Genomic DNA, 16,481 nt, shown 5'->3' with positions numbered 1-16,481 from the left:
TTGACTGTAGGCTAAAACTACAATGGGATTTGAAAAACTGGTATTTTTATACGAATTTTCAAAGAAAAACTTTTCGGCTAGGTTAATTAAGGTCAAAGTTAGCCACTTTTTTTATTTAATTGACGGCTACTTTGTTTATAACAATTAAGCAACCTAACTTGAGCTATTTTGAAGTTTAAGATATGTAGTTTATGTGTAAAAGTTTGAGTAAACTTTGAATCTCAAGATAGTGGTTAATAAAGTTTTAAAAATGGCGTCCGAACGGAATTAATTCGTGGTCGGTGGAGGGGAATTAATAAAATCCGTGCACTCAAAAAATGAAACTGATTCTGCAAAAATATGCTGCGATTAATACCGTCAGAGCGTGTTGATGGATTTTGATCATAATTTTTTTAATTTGTATGTACTCGTAGTCTTATAGAGTACGTTATGTACACACATCCCCCCAAAGGCCGTCCGCACATGGGTCGATTGAAGACAAGTCTCAAAGTTCGCGCGCCCTGCTCGTCTTGTACGAACCTTGAGGCACAAGCGATTGCTCTCCGCACACTATAGTCGATTCAGTTTGCTCACATCTTTCAACCAGGAAGAACGCATTTTTTATATATCAAACAAATGAAACAAACCCACTATTTCGATCTGTGAAAAGTACGGTATTGTTACATTTTTAGTACATATAATTTGTATACAATGAGCATTATACAATTAAGGATATTTCTCTACTTCCCTTACGAATTTTATAATAAACACGTAGAAACAGAGGTTTAATGTTTTCAGAATTTTATATTACACACGCTATATTTCCACAAAGATACTAGTACTACAATCAACGAACATAACATTCACCGATCATTAAAAAAAACTAAAATTTAATATAGCCCAAAAATCAACAAAAAACGAAGGAAACAAATAAAATAAACTTGGAAACGTGCGTCTCACTCGAACTTTCTCGTGCGCTACAGATCGCAAGAAACGAGAGTCCTGCCTTATGGTCTCCCCCCAGGTCTTCTTTGGTCTTCCTCTCCTACTCCTTCCAGGAATCTGCACTTCAGCTATTCTTCGTATTGGGTGATTAACGTCTCGACGTTGAACGTGACCAAACCATCTTAAGCTATGCTCTCTCATTTTGGCATCAATTGGTGTCACACCTAGACTTCACCTAATATACTCATTTCTAATTTTATCCTTCTTTGTCACTCCACTTTCTTTTTCACTGCCCAACATTCAGTTCCCTGCATCATAGCCGGTCTTATGGCTGTTTTATAGAATTTTCCCTTCAGCTTCATTGGAATTTTTCTGTCACACAACACACCACTCGCTTCTTTCCACTTCATCCATCCAGCCCTAATTCTACTGCATGCATCTCCATCTATTTCTCCATTACTCTGTAATACCGATCCTAGGTACTTAAAACTATTGCTTTTCACAATCATTTCACCATCCAAAGATACCATTTTATTTGTAGCAACTCCATCTTTAAATGAACATTCCAAATACTCTGTTTTTGTCCTACTAAGTTTTAAACCTTTTTCCTCCAGAACTTGTCTCCACTGTTCCAGTTTTTGTTCTAAGTCTCTTTCACTATTTCCTATTAACACTACATCATCAGCATACATTAGGCACCATGGAATACTACCCTGTAGTTTCGCTGTTATCTGGTCCAAAACTAATGAGAATAAAGAAGGACTAAGCTAGGAAGACTATGGCTAGGAACTAAGAAGGACTACTTTCACCTGAAATTTATCAGTCTCTCCCACACCTGTTCTAACACTAGTCGTTACTCCCTCATACATATCTCTCACAATCTTTACATATTCGCCAGGGACTCCTTTCTTATTGAGTGCCCACCACAGAATCTCTCGAGGAACTCTATCATATGCTTTCTCAAGATCAATGAATACCATATGAGCGTTGGTCTCTTTATTCCTGTATTTTTCCATCAGTTTCCTTACAATGAAAATTGCATCTGTTGTTGATCTGCCCTGCATAAAGCCAAATTGATTATCATATATTTCGGTTTCTTCACGTATCCATCTATCGATTACTCTCTCCCATATTTTCATGGTGTGGCTAAGTAGTTTTATAGCCCTGTAGTTTGTGCATTGTTGTATGTCTCCCTTGTTTTTGTAGACAGGTACTAATATACTGCTTCTCCATTTGTCTGGCATTTGTCCAACTTCCATAATTCTATTAAATAGACCTGCTAGCCAACTTATTCCTGTCTCTCCCAATGCTCTCCATACTTCCCCAGGAATATCCACTTCCTCGTTTGTTATCCTGGTAACCATTGCTTTTACTGTATCCGTTAACTCCACAGGCTGTCTGTCAAATTCTTCATTTAATAAACTGTCAAAATACTTTCTCCGTCTCTTTTTAACATCCTTTTCGTGAATTAGTATTTTATTATTTTCATCTCGGATACATCTAATCTGATTAAAATCTCTTGCTTTCTTTGCTCTCTGTTTGGCTATTTTATATATCTTTGCTTCGCCTTCCCTGGTATCAAGTTGATCGTATAGATTTGAATACGCTTCTGCTTTAGCTTTTGCTACTGCTACTTTCGCTTCCATTTTGGCGACCATAGAGTTTTGAAGATCTATGTCCAATCTGGTTTCCTGCCACTTTTTATATAATTTTCTCTTCTCTTTTATTTTTCCTTGTACTTCATTTGACCACCACCAAGTCTCTTTATCCTCAAACTTCTTTCCTGGCATTTTCTCAAGTATTTCAATAGCCGTCTCTCTAATAATATTGGCCATTTTTCTCCAAATTGTGTTAGGGCTTCCTTTCATGTTCCAACATATTTTTTCTACTATTCTTTCCCTCAATAGACCTTCCTTCTCATCTTTTAGCTTCCACCACTTGATTTTTTGTGGTCCTCTCCGATATTTTTGTTTAGTTTCGCTTTTTACTTCGATGTCCAGAACAAGCAGCTTATGTTGTTGGCTTACTGTCTCACTAACTATTACCTTGCAGTCCTTGCATTCACGTATGTCTTCTTTCCTTATCATGAAGTAGTCTATTTGGGATTGATGTTGTCCACTTTTGTAGGTAATAAGTTGAGTTTCTCTCTTTTTAAAGAATGTGTTAACAATCGCCATATCCAATGCTGTTGCTAATTCTAGCATGTCATCTCCAGCTTCATTTCTAGTTCCAAAGCCTAATCCTCCATGTATTGTTTCATATCCTGTCTTGGCTTGGCCCACATGTGCATTGAAATCACCTCCTATTATAACTTTCTCCTCTGCTGGAATATCACTCAATACGTCTCCTAATTGGTCATAGAAAGCTCTTCTTTCATTCTCAGCCAGACCTGTTTGAGGAGCATACACACACACACAACATTCAATACCTCTTTATCAATTACAAATTTCACTGACATCATTTTATCACTCGTTCTTACAACTTCTACTACGTTATCTTGCCTTTCACTATCAGCAATTATACTAACTCCATTTCTAGTGTTACTACTCCCTACATACCACAATTTATATCCATCACCTAGTTCTTTCGCCCTTTGTCCTCTCCACCTAGTTTCTTGAATACAAGCAATTTGAACTCTTCTTCGTCTGAGCGCATCCACTAACTCCAGACTCTTACCTGTAAGACTACCAAGATTCCAAGACACTATCCTGATTTTTCTAACCTGCAATGGTGCTCCCCCTGAGATAGTCCTCACCCGGAGATCCGAATGGAGGCTCATTTTACTTCCGGAACATTTTACCTCAGGAGATGCCATCATTTCAGTATAAGTTTTTATTGCGTTTGGAGAAGGTCTTTTCATTATTATGGCCTGAAAAGATTTTTGGATATTTGATGCCTGAATGCCTTTTCTATCAGCACCATACCCTGCCCTGCACGTTTAGCCAATACACCACCAATGCAACCAAAGTGCAGTATTACCCCACACCCGCCTGCATTTTTCTGTATAGGCCAGGATCCTTACTGTAAGGACTGCCCTATAAGCCAATGTTTTGTTGCCCGTATCCCGCCACTAGGAGGCACGTACTTCATTCGGGATACAGCTAATAACCGCGCTAATAACCGGCAGAATAACGCAAAAGATGGAAAATATATTAAGTTGTGAGATAAAAAGAAATGAAACTAGTGAAGGTTGGAGATTTAGCGATAAAAACCGACACATTTACATTGTACCTATTGTTTCTCACCTTTTGACGTATCTGACGAGTTTGGCAACTGCCACTGTCACAGTGACAGTTTTAGTTGACATACTCCTCTGATACGTCTAAAGGTGGGAAACAATAAATAGAATGCAAGTGTATAGGTTTTTATCGCTAAATCTCCAAACTCCACTAGTTTCATTTCTTTTTATCTCACAACTTAATATGTTTTCCATCTTTTGCGATATTTTGCCGGTTATTTGCATGCTCATCACTGTATAATTATTCCGTACAGCTTGAAATAATTGACTGGCAATGAGATTATAGTGAAATTTTCAGGTATCATTATTGCATTTGTAAATTTTAAATGAATTATTGTTGCTGCCTTTCAATGTCGTCAAAAAGTAAATGTTGGATTTCCCTTTTGGACTACAATCCTTTTACAAAACTGTCATTTGTAATATATAGTGGAACCTCGATAAGTCGGCTTAATTGGGACCGCGGCCGATCCGGGTTATCGAAAATCCGGGTTAGCTGGAGAATTTGGTAAAAATTAGTGAAATAAGGTATACCTACATACTTAGAGATAAACTTCATTACAATTATTGCAAAAACGCGAAATACATATGAACAGTACATCTTAATTACCAGTGGCGGCTCGTCAGAGGAGGCAAGGGAGGCACAGCCTCCCCATAAATTTTTTACACACTCTACACTGTTTTGTTTATCATGAATCGCGAAAACAACAAGCAGTCTCACTATTATACAACGTGTAAATTCCATATTATCACTAATTATCCAAACGTACGGAGCATTAGCATTAGAACGCATGATCGCGTCTCAGTTTTATTACATATTATTGTAGGCAGGACCCTGGGTTATCGCGAGATTCATGAACGGAGCCGAGAAGCCCAGCAGACTCCGTTGCTAATGCTCTGTGCAGCGCAGCAGGCGTTAAAGGAGACCCGGTCTCCTAACAGTGGCATCTACGGTGCCATCACACGCTGCCTGGAGATACACCAAGGGAGGCAGAGTAGCTTCTCGGCTCCGTTGCGTGGTTGCGTACGTCTCCGGACAACGAATTTTAGGGTCCTGACTAAAAATAATGAAAAATCTAAAAGTGAGAATTTTGTTATGAAATTTGGTATGTGGGGTTATAATAATATTTGGAACAACTTGCTCACAAAACTTTTTCCGATATCTCTAACTCAAAGCAAAATATCGGTAATTTATCGTGTTTTTGAATTCGCAGTAGGCCGCGTTTAGAATTAAAAAAATTCAGTTGAGTATCTTAAAAAATTTGAAGCTTCATTATGTATGGACGGCAAAACTTCAAATCTGTATTTATTTTGATATGTATAGGTACCTATTTACAAATAGATGGAATTGTTAACAAATAAACGACACAAACTTTGGTATTAAACTTTTACAATTAGACTAACTATTTTTAAAATGATATGATATCATGAGAATTATGAATTAGGATGATATTATGAAATGTAAATAAAAATGGTCAAAAAATGGGGCCTTAAATTACATTTTTTGGCTCATTTTTTTGCTAGTGCACATTTGTCTAGATATTTTACAGTTAGGTATAGCCTCCCCTATTGTAAAAATCACGAGCCGCCACTGTTAATTACGTACAGTTGTATACAGTGTTGTTCATTTCTTGGTAAAAAACTCAGTCAAAGTGAAAAAATGTTTGTTTTGTCCGATGAAAAACGGTCCGGGTTAGCCAGATTTTCTGATTATCGGAGGCCGACTTATCGGAGTTCCACTGTATAGGTATATTTTGCTGTGAAAATATATTATAGCTTATTATATTGTCAAAAATATAATTATTGTTTTTGTACTTTACAAAATTTGGTTTATGCCAGAAAACCATTAAACAATAAATTGGAACGAATTTAAATAATATTTTATGTAATCATATTTGAATTTTGGGGTTTTATTAATTTTACTTTGTGTTAATTATTATAATTTTATTATAATATTCACATTATGGTACTACTAAATTTTTATTTATTTGTTTCATAACAATAGTTTGGTTTCATATCATTTTAAAAATTATTAATTAAAAACTGTTTTAGCTTACTAAGAAATTATACAAGGCATGTATGAATAAAACTTTGATTGAAGAGGATGGAATGACCACTATTACAGAAGTGCTGAAGGAGTTGGGTGGTTGGCCTGTTTTAGAAGGAGATTCTTGGAATGAAGATGATTTTGATTGGAAAAACTCTGTATATAAATTTCGAAAAGTGGGTTATGGCGTGGATTATTTTATTGATTTTTCTGTTGTTGGAGATGTCAAGAATTCTACCAAGAGAGTAATTGATGTAAGTTTAATAAATGAAGTGAAATAAGATAACATTCGAAACGGGTTTAGAAGTCACCTGGAAACTGATACTATCTTGAAATTTATTTCTAAATAATTATAGATTTTTCTTAAGCACAAAGTAGCACGACAGTATTCATCACATACTTTGACTTTTTTAAATAACCCACTGAAAATCGGAAAACTTTTCCTGATGTATTGAGATTTTGAAGGAATATTTTAAGTGTCAATGTAAAATCATATTTGCTAAAAAATAGACGTCTATTGACGATGTATTTTGGAATTGTTTTTATTAATTTTTTCAAACTTAATCCCCTGTCTTACGATGAAATTTTAAAAAATTATGCATTTTTATATATAATTAATATTATATTGATAACTAAGTAGTCATGAAAAGAAAATAGCACAAACCATATAGCCCAATAAAATAAAATATAATCAAAATGTAATTCCGTACAGGTTGGAATAATTTTTTTATCAAAGTTTAGGTCCAAACAAAAGATATTTACAAGAAAGTATATGATTCATATGAGGGGATCATTATTTAAATAATTAAAAATGGAAAATTGTTCCACAAAATTTACTTTTTTAACTGCTGCACCTGTTCAATGTTTCTATTAAGGATTTTACAATTTTTTTCTGCAAAGCTGAAGAAACAATCTTGTATATAAGACTGAATTAAATTTGACCCTTAATTTATTTTGAATAATATTAATTCAAAATTGAAAAACAAATTTCTAAAAATATTATTTGCATTATAAATAAACACTATAAAACATTTTATTTTACAGAAAAAGTTGCGCTATGGTACCAGTATAAACAGAAAAAAATTGGTTAATAAATATTAAGTAGTTTATGAGATATTTAAATTGTTTATAAAAATTAATGAAAATTAATTTAAAAAATGTTTAAATTTTTTTTCAATTGCAAAAACGCGGTTGTTGCCGATAGATTATACAAGTTTTTAAGGTCTCATTTTTTTTGCTTTTATGTATATATTCGACAGATGTATTAACAAATCAAAATTTCAATTAAACACCCCTCCAGAATGGTGTTTGAAAATTGGGGTAATTTGTTTAAAACTTGTTTTTTTAATAACATCGCCGGGATTAAAAATTTTGAAACTATTTTTCGATATTCATGTTGCTGGTAGTTTTTGACACATTAACTAAAGAAAAAATTTTTCTAGATCCATTTTTTGCCGAGATAGCATTTCCAAGTTTAAAAATTCATATTTAGTTTATTTATCAATATTAACATTTTAAAGTGCGTAAGTACATCTATCAACGCTACTACTCAACAAAGTCATTTATACATAGAGTTAAAATTTTAGAGTATTTAAAAGAATAATGATTTTCGTAGCGACCTTAAATGAAAACTTTTTGTATGAAGAGTGGTGCAGTAGTACTTTGCAATATTTTCGTTAATAACGCACCAATTTCAATATTTTTTTAAAAGACTAAGTTTTCAATCTAATGGCATATAAAACAACATAATGTTACCCTACATCCCACCAGACTGAAAACAATGGGAACCTTCTGTGGTGAAAATGGTTATTCATTTTTGTTTTTTTTTTTAGTTTAGGGTAACATATAAAAATAATTACATCTAAATAACACTTTTTACAATAAATATTCGTCAATTTGGTATAAACAATTTTTTTCCAAATTTTTTTTCTTTGCGTGTGATAAATAAAAATTGATCCAAAAATTTTTTTATAAAAAATTAACAAAATAATACTGAATTAGCATTAAAAATTTATTAAAGGCTTTTTTCTTTGTACAATATTAAAATATATATATATTTTACATTTAATTTTACAATCTTTATAACAGGTAGTACCTACACTAAAAACTGTGTATCTATATACATATTTGTTGATTTTTATTCACTTATATACCTACATAATAGATTTATAATAGAGGTTGTCCTTCATTTCTTTATATATTTTCTTTTGTATTCACATTAACTTTGCGAGATTTTGCCAATGATTTGTACAAAGAAAAAAGTTTTTATGTTTTTAACAAAATTTTACTGGTTTGTTAGATTTTAAAAATAAAAATTTGTTTTTATACTGTTTTGTGGTTATCTTTGGTGCCAATTTTTATTTATCACAATATTAGAGACAAAAATTTTTTGAAAAATATTGTTTATAATAAACTATTGAATATGTGTTTATTGCAAAACGGGTCATGCAGATGTTATTATTTTTATATGCTACCCCAAATTAAAAAAAAAACATTGAAATTGTCCCATTATTAACGGAGATATCGCAAACTACTCCTCCGCCAATTTTCAGACAAAAAGCTTTCATTTAAGATGCTATGAAAATCATTATGTTTCAAAATATTCTACAATTTTTATTAAGTGGTAGGGTTAGTAGATGTACTCACGCACTTTTAAATGTTAATATTGATAAATAAACAAATTATGAATTTTTAAACTTAGATAAGCTATCTCGGCAAAAAATGGTTCTAGAATTTTTTTTCTTTTGTTAATGTGTCAAAAACTACCAGAAACACGAATATCGAAAAATAATTTAAAAGTTTTTAATCCCGGCAATGTTACTAAAAAACAAATTACATCAATTGTCAAACGCCATTTTTGAGGAGTGTTTAATTGAAATTTTGATTTGTCAATACATTTATCGAAAATATACATAAAAGCAAATCAAATGACGCCTCAAAAACTTGTATGCTCTATCGGCAACAACCGCGTTTTTGAAATTGAAAAAATGGTAGTTTTTTATAAACAAATTAAATATCTCAAAAACTACTCAATATTCATTAACCAATTTTTTTTCAATTTATGCTGATACGATAGCACAATTTTTTATGCAAAACAAAATGTTTGATAGTGCTTATTTATAATGTAAATAATATTTTTTGGAAACTTGTTTTTCAATTTTGATTTACAATTATTTAAATAAATTAAGGATCAAATTTAATTTAGTAAGTCTTATATAAAAGATTGTTTCTTCAGCTTTGCAGAAAAAAATTGTATAGATCTTAATGTTAACATGAATTACCGCAGCACTTAAAAAAGTAAATTTTGAGCAAAAATTACCCATTTTTAATTAATTAAACAATGATCCCCTCATATGAATCATATACTTTCTTGAAAATATCTTTTGTTTTGACCTAAACTTTGATAAAAAATTATTTTAACCTGTACGGAATTACATTTTGATTTACATGTGTTGTAATTTTATTTGATCGGTCTAATAGTATTTAACCATTAACTACTGACATGGGTGTTTCAGGACGTAGACTCTGACATGCGGTATGTCATACGTCATACGTTTGCCTAGTCTCCTTTGTTTTCAATACGAATTTGTCTTGTATCACTATATTTGTTTCTTACATAAACTACGGAATGATTCTTCACACTGCTGTAAAATAAAATACTGCTCCAAATAAAATGAGCTTTATTTTTTCAAGAAAATTATGAACGCGTGCATGGTATTAAAAAAATGGTGGAGGTTCTTACAAAATCCTTTATAAACTGAATTAATTACAAAAAAACTTGAGTATTGGTAACTCAAAATTAGGAACATAGAGCTTTTAACTTGAAGGTAGAACAACTGAAGAATATACTGGACTGTTTTAAACTATAGAAACGCAAATACTGACATGCGGTACGTGATACTGCAAGAAAACTTTACCTCAACGTAGCTCAAAGACTAAACCGTACGAAAATTGCAGCAGTTAGGAGCAGGTATAATTACACACTACTTGAAGCTACACAGTATAAACTACAAATTAAAACCGACAACTTATTCGAAGTAAGATTTATTTCAGACTGATTAATATTCATTCTTTATCGAAAACGATAATTCGTCACCAACAAAGAATGATTTCACACTTTTACTTAAACTAGACAAAACTGATCAATCGTCTTTACGTTGTATTATACAGGTCGTCACGAGTATAACTTTGTTACAGTCGGCCAAACCTGACACCTTCGCGCCATCGAGAAGCCTTAGCGACGTTTACCTGTAACAGAAACAAAAACACAAATTAGTTACAATAATAAGCCTAAGCGTCTTGGTGATGGTTCGAAGTAACTGGTCCTCATAAGACATCCAACTGTCATTTATGGCTCCACCTGCCACACCCTGGGCAACTGCATTGGTCTGTGGGCTAAACTAAGTGAGGGTAACCACCGAGCGATTGCCGATATAAGCAATCTCCACTTACTAGCCAACAGCTTCGGGTGGATGAGCTAGTAGTGTTAGGGCACTCTTTTGTCCTGAGACTGAGAAATCGGTCTCGAAGGCGGATGAACCCTACAGAATGGTCAACGGCATAAGGATGCAAAAGGCAACGGGGAACCACTGCTTAAGGACTCATAGAGTACCCCTAGTAGTAATCATCATGGTGGACATACAAAGGAGAAGTACTGATCATGGACATCGGATACCAAGATCCGGCAGAGGAAGACAAATAGATAAGTACAAGGCTTCCTCGGTCGTAAACCTGCGAAACCCTTGTAATAAGAAAAAGATAACCATAAAAATTGCTACCTGGAATGCGAGGAGCTTATTCTCTTCGGGAAAATTAGATAACGCCGTGTTGGAAATGGATCGTTTGGGTATAGACATTTAAGGCATAAGCGATACACAATGGCCAGGAAATGGCAAATGCCCCACAATTAATCATGGTATGTTTTATTATGCCGGAAGTGACACCACAACCCATCGATACGGAGTTGGAGTCATCATCTCAAAAAAATGGAAAGATGCTGTAGCAAATTTTACTCCATTCTCAGAGCGCGTGATGTTAATACAACTGAAAGATAAGAAGAACATAATAAACTTCATACAAGTGTACGCTCCTACAGCAGACAAAGACGAAGAGGTAATAGAACAATTCTATAATAACTTAGAAGAGGTGATGAGAACAACAAAGAGACAACACATTAACATAGTAATGGGCGATCTGAACGCCAAGGTAGGTCAGGGTAAAGTTGGAGAAAATGTCCGTGAATACGGCTTAGGTAATAGAAATGAAAGGGGTGATCGTTTAGTTCAGTTTTGTCAAAGCGAAGATTTAATAATAACTAATACATTCTTTAAATTACCCCAAGGAGACTGTATACGTGGGCGACACCTCAACACACACAAGAAAAAGTAATCAGAATCCAAATAGATTACATAATGGTGACAAAAAGATACCGTTATGCCGTGAAATCTACTAAAACTTACCCTGGAACTGATATCGGTTCGGATCATAATCCAGTAGTATGTATCTGTGTTAGAAGCTAGACCAAAGAAAATGAGAAAAACCATCATCCCAGCGTTAGACTTAAGTCAGCTTAAAAGTGAACACCGACGACAAACAGTGCGCGAAGAAATCAACACCGGCCTCAGTGTAGCAGAAAACCAAATCCGCAGAACAGACAACATAGATGAAAAACTGAAGTATATAAACACTATAATAAGAACTACGGGAAAGAAACACCTAACCAAATCTACAAAGAAACATAAGGTGTGGATGACACCAGACATACTAGACTTATGGATGAAAGGCGCAAATTGAAGAATAATTCAGAAAAATACAGAGACGTTGATAAGAACATACATAAAGCAAATAATAAAGAAGGCCAAAGAGTCATGGATTAAAGAACAATGTGTAGAAATGGAAGACTATGAAAGAAAGTATGACAAATTCAATATACATAAAAAAGTAAAAGAACTTACAGGAACCCAAAGAAGACATCAAATAAGTTTGCTTAAGGACAAAGACGAAAATATTATTATAGACTTAACAGAAAAAATTAATAGATGGAGTGAATATAGAAGAGAATTGTTTGAGGACAACAGAAATAACATTGACAAGGTAAATGGCGAAACGGGACCTGAAATCCTAAAATGTGAAGTAGAAATGGCACTTAGAAATTCCAAAACTGGAAAGGCAAATGAACCCGATGAGGTTCCTACTGAATTACTAAAGCTCTTGAATGATGAATCAATAGGTATAATATTGCACTTATTTAACACAGTATACAATACTGGTATTATACCTCAAGAGTGGCTGCTGTCTACATTCGTTACACTGCCAAAGAAATCCAATGCAAAAGAATGTTCAGAACATCGAACAATATCTTTAATGAGCCATCTACTAAAGATATTTCTAAAAATCATCCACAACCGAGTTTATCAAAAGTTGGAGTCAGATATTGTTAATACACAGATGGGGTTCAGAAAAGGACTAGGTACTCGAGAAGCTCTCTTCGTTTGAATGTTCTTACACAAAGATGCCTAGACGTTAATCAGGAAGTACATGCATGTTTTATCGATTTTGAAAAAGCGTTTGACAGAGTACGCCACGATAGGCTAAGAGACATTCTTGAAAGAAAAGACATAGATAATAAAGATCTGCGAATAATTCTCAACTTATATTGGAATCAGAAAGCTAACATCAAAATAGAAAATGAGATATCAAAAGCAATAGAAATACGTAGAGTAGTAAGACAGGGTGCATTTTGTCACCACTGCTATTTAATGTATATAGTGAAAGCATCTGTCAGGAAGTCCTTTTGCAAGCAAATGAAGGAATCGTAATCAATGGAGAGGTTGTAAATAATATTCGATACGCAGACGACACTGTACTAGTTGCAAGAACAGTAGAAGAATTACAACGATTACTTACAAACATAAATATTGCTTGCAACAATTATGGCATAAACATTAATATCAAAAAAACCAAGTATATGGTCTTCAGTAAAATCATGACACAACCAGCACATATTAGTATAAACGGCATTCAAATTGAAAAAGTATCAAGTTACAAATACTTGGGAACTTTAATAAACGAAACTGGAGACCAAAACAATGAAATAAAAAGACGAATCGAAATTGCCAAGGCCACCTTCATAAAGATGAGAAAATTCTTCTGCAACAGAGATATAAGCATCCTTCTACGATTAAGAATGCTAAGAGGCTACGTATTTAACACGCTATTATACGGTGTAGAGGCCTGGACTCTCAAACAGTACAACATAAAAAATATTGAAAGTTTCGAGATGTGGTGCTACCGTCGAATGCTGAAGATAAGTTGGGTTGAAAGAATCACAAATCTTGAAGTAATACGAAGGATAGGAAGAGACCCAGAAATTTTGTTAACGATAAAACGAAGAAAACTCGAGTATTTGGGTCACCTGATGAGAGGTCATAAATACGCATTACTTCAAAATATAATGCAAGGAAAAATAGAAGGAAAACGGAATCCAGGCCGTAGAAGAATGTCATGGATGCGGAATTTGAGAGAGTGATTTGGCTGCAGCACTAATGAATTTTTTAGGTCAGCTGTAAACAAAGTCAGAGTGGCACAAGAAGAAGAAGAAGTCTTGGTGTAAGCTGACTTCTTCCCCGGACATCTCCGAGCTTACACCCCTCTTATACAACTTTAACTTATCAGAGGGACATATACCCTATTTATACCCATATAAATTACTAAATTGTCTAGGACTACATTTGTCTAGCTTCTGAGTAAAAGCGAAGGTGATTGGTTTGTGGTCTGTGTATATCGTAATGTCCTTTCCTTCGATCATATGTCTGAAGTGTTTTATGGCTAAATATATAGCTAATAGTTCTCTATCGTATGCACTATATTTCTTTTCACTAGGTGAGAATTCCTGAGAAAAGAAAGCTAAAGGTTTCATACCTGTATCCATTTTTTGTTGTAGTACAGCTCCAGCACAAAAATCAGAAGCATCACAAGTGATGGAGATATCAACATCGTTTACAGGGTGGCTCAGTAAAGCAGCGTTAGCTAAACTGTTTTTGCAGCCTTCAAAGGCTTGGATTTGCTGTGGTGTCCATTCAATTGGTGCTTTTCCTTTGACATTACCTTTTAGGGCCTCATCTAGTGGTGCTTGTAGGTCAGCTGCATTGGGTATGAACCTTCGGTAGAAGTTTAACATACCTAGAAATCTGCGTAGGTCTTTCACTGTTTTTGGATGAGTGAAATTTTGTACAGCTGCTACTTTTTCTTGGGGAGGTGTGAGTCCTCCGGCTAATACTGTGTATCAAAAGGTAATCTCGTTTTTGCCGAATTGACACTTTGCTGGGTTTATCACAACGCCAAACTGCTTAAGCCTTTTGAAAATTTCTTCTAAATGCGACATATGCTGTTCTTCGAATTCTGACGCAATGATAATGTCATCGATGTAGACATAGGCGAAATCTAGACCACGTAGAATCTCATCTATGAAACGCTGGAAGGTCTGTCCTGTGTTTTGTAAACCAAAAGGCATATATAAATATTCGTACAGCCCAAATGGTGTGGTAACGGAGGTCTTTGGTATGTCCTCGGTGGCTACTGGTATCTGGTTGTATCTAACTAAATCTATTGTAGAGAAGATAGCTCTTACCAGCTAGCGACTGACCGAAATCTTCGATGTGCGGAATTGGATATCGATCTGGAACTGTTCTTTGGTTTAGACGTCGATAATCTCCATAGGATCTCCATTCCTCACCTTTCTTCGGGACCATATGCAGTGGAGTAGACCAGTTACATTTTGATGGTCTTATGAAGCCTAGTCGCAGAAGATTTTCGAACTCTTTTTTAGCCCATTGTAATTTGTCAGGTGCTAATCGTCGTGGCTTGGAAAAAACGGGTGGACCTGGAGTTGTATCGATGTGGTGCTTGGTTTGATGCTGAATGTCTTTCACGATACCGACGGGTCGCGTGATTTCCGGAAATCGTATCAACAGTTCATGGTAACGCGACACTTCCGCGATAGTCTTTACGCTACTATCGAAACAATCTTTAAGGAGTCCCTTAGTTCGAAGGGTTGTCGTACTGTCTATTAAGCACTGGTTAGCAATGTCCACTAGCAGAGCGAAATGAGAAAGAAAATCAGCTCCGATAATAGGCTTTGAAATGTCCGCCACTACGAATCTCCACGTAAAATCACGCCTTAGTCCGATATTTAAAGTCAAGTTCACATAACCGTATGTCGCAATTTTAGTGTCATTGCTCGCGTATAGTTCGTATGTAGTCTTTTCGCGCGCACCCCGTACATATTTTCGTGGAAAAACGCACAGATCGGCACCGGTGTCGATTAAAAATTGTTTTTTGGTTGCATAGTCTGTTACGAAAAGGCGGCGAGACTTTGGGCTTGGTTCGGATGCCGCACTTACCGACTGCCGCGATGTTTTCCTGATGCTTGCGCGGAGGTGTACACTTTTGAGCCCGGTCACCAAAATGGTAGTGATACCAACACATGTCACTATTACGTTCCCTGCTGTAGCTTCTGTCTCTAGAATACGGTCTGTCTCTTAAGTTGCTGCGGTTACAACGGTATGTGTTAGCTTGTGCTTGAGCATTTGATAAGCTAGCTAGCTGAATTTTCATTTCAGCCAATTCGGCTATCAATTTCCCGATAGTAACTGCAATCCGATTAACTCCTGAAGCACTATTATTGGCACTGTCCGTCATTTTAACTATTCACTGTTTTAACCGGCAAAAGTATATTATTATCACTATTTTTAAAAGTTCGCGTCGTTTTATTTATTCGCGGGGTCACCAATATTCCTTGGGTGGTTTACGGAATCAATTAAATGAAATTAAAATAAATGTAAACATAACAAACTTTCAAGAATATACAAAGAACTACAAAATAAAATTAAAGTAGAGATAAAAAAGGCCAAAGAAAAGTGGTTAACAGAACAATGCAAAGAAATAGAAGAGTATGACAGAAAATACGACAGCTTTAATATGCATAAAAAAATAAAAACACTAACAAGTTCCAAAAAGCGAGCACACTATGGTATACTTAAAGATGATAACGGTAAACTCATCGCAGACATCAAAGATAAATTAAGGTTTTGGCAGGAATACATAATGAAACTATTCGACGATGATAGAATGATACAAGAAGAACCACAGGAACAAGCAGGACCGAAAAAGCGCAAAGCGCAAAGACCGCAAAAGCAGTAGGACCATATCAGATACCCACTGAGCTAATTAAATATCTAAATCTTAACTGAGCAAAAAGTTGCCTGTCAGCTCTTG

The 16,481-nt window shown here is 34.7% G+C and overlaps 1 protein-coding gene across 3 annotated transcripts in view; it reads left to right on the top strand.

Annotated features, from left to right (window-relative positions):
* LOC114334567 (neprilysin-2) overlaps positions 1 to 16,481 on the top strand; it is a 311,969-nt gene that overhangs the window by 176,359 nt on the left and 119,129 nt on the right. For all 3 annotated transcript variants that reach the window (XM_028284633.2, XM_028284632.2, XM_028284634.2), the window contains exon 4: positions 6,212 to 6,460. In XM_028284633.2, the coding sequence (XP_028140434.2) occupies positions 6,212 to 6,460 (249 nt within the window). The remainder of the gene's footprint in view (positions 1 to 6,211; positions 6,461 to 16,481) is intronic.

The sequence above is a fragment of the Diabrotica virgifera genome, chromosome 1 (assembly GCF_917563875.1).
Source record: "Diabrotica virgifera virgifera chromosome 1, PGI_DIABVI_V3a".
Lineage (NCBI taxonomy): Eukaryota > Metazoa > Arthropoda > Insecta > Coleoptera > Chrysomelidae > Diabrotica > Diabrotica virgifera.
The sequence above is the reverse complement of the archived record's forward strand: the minus strand, read 5'-3'. Positions and strand labels throughout refer to the sequence as shown.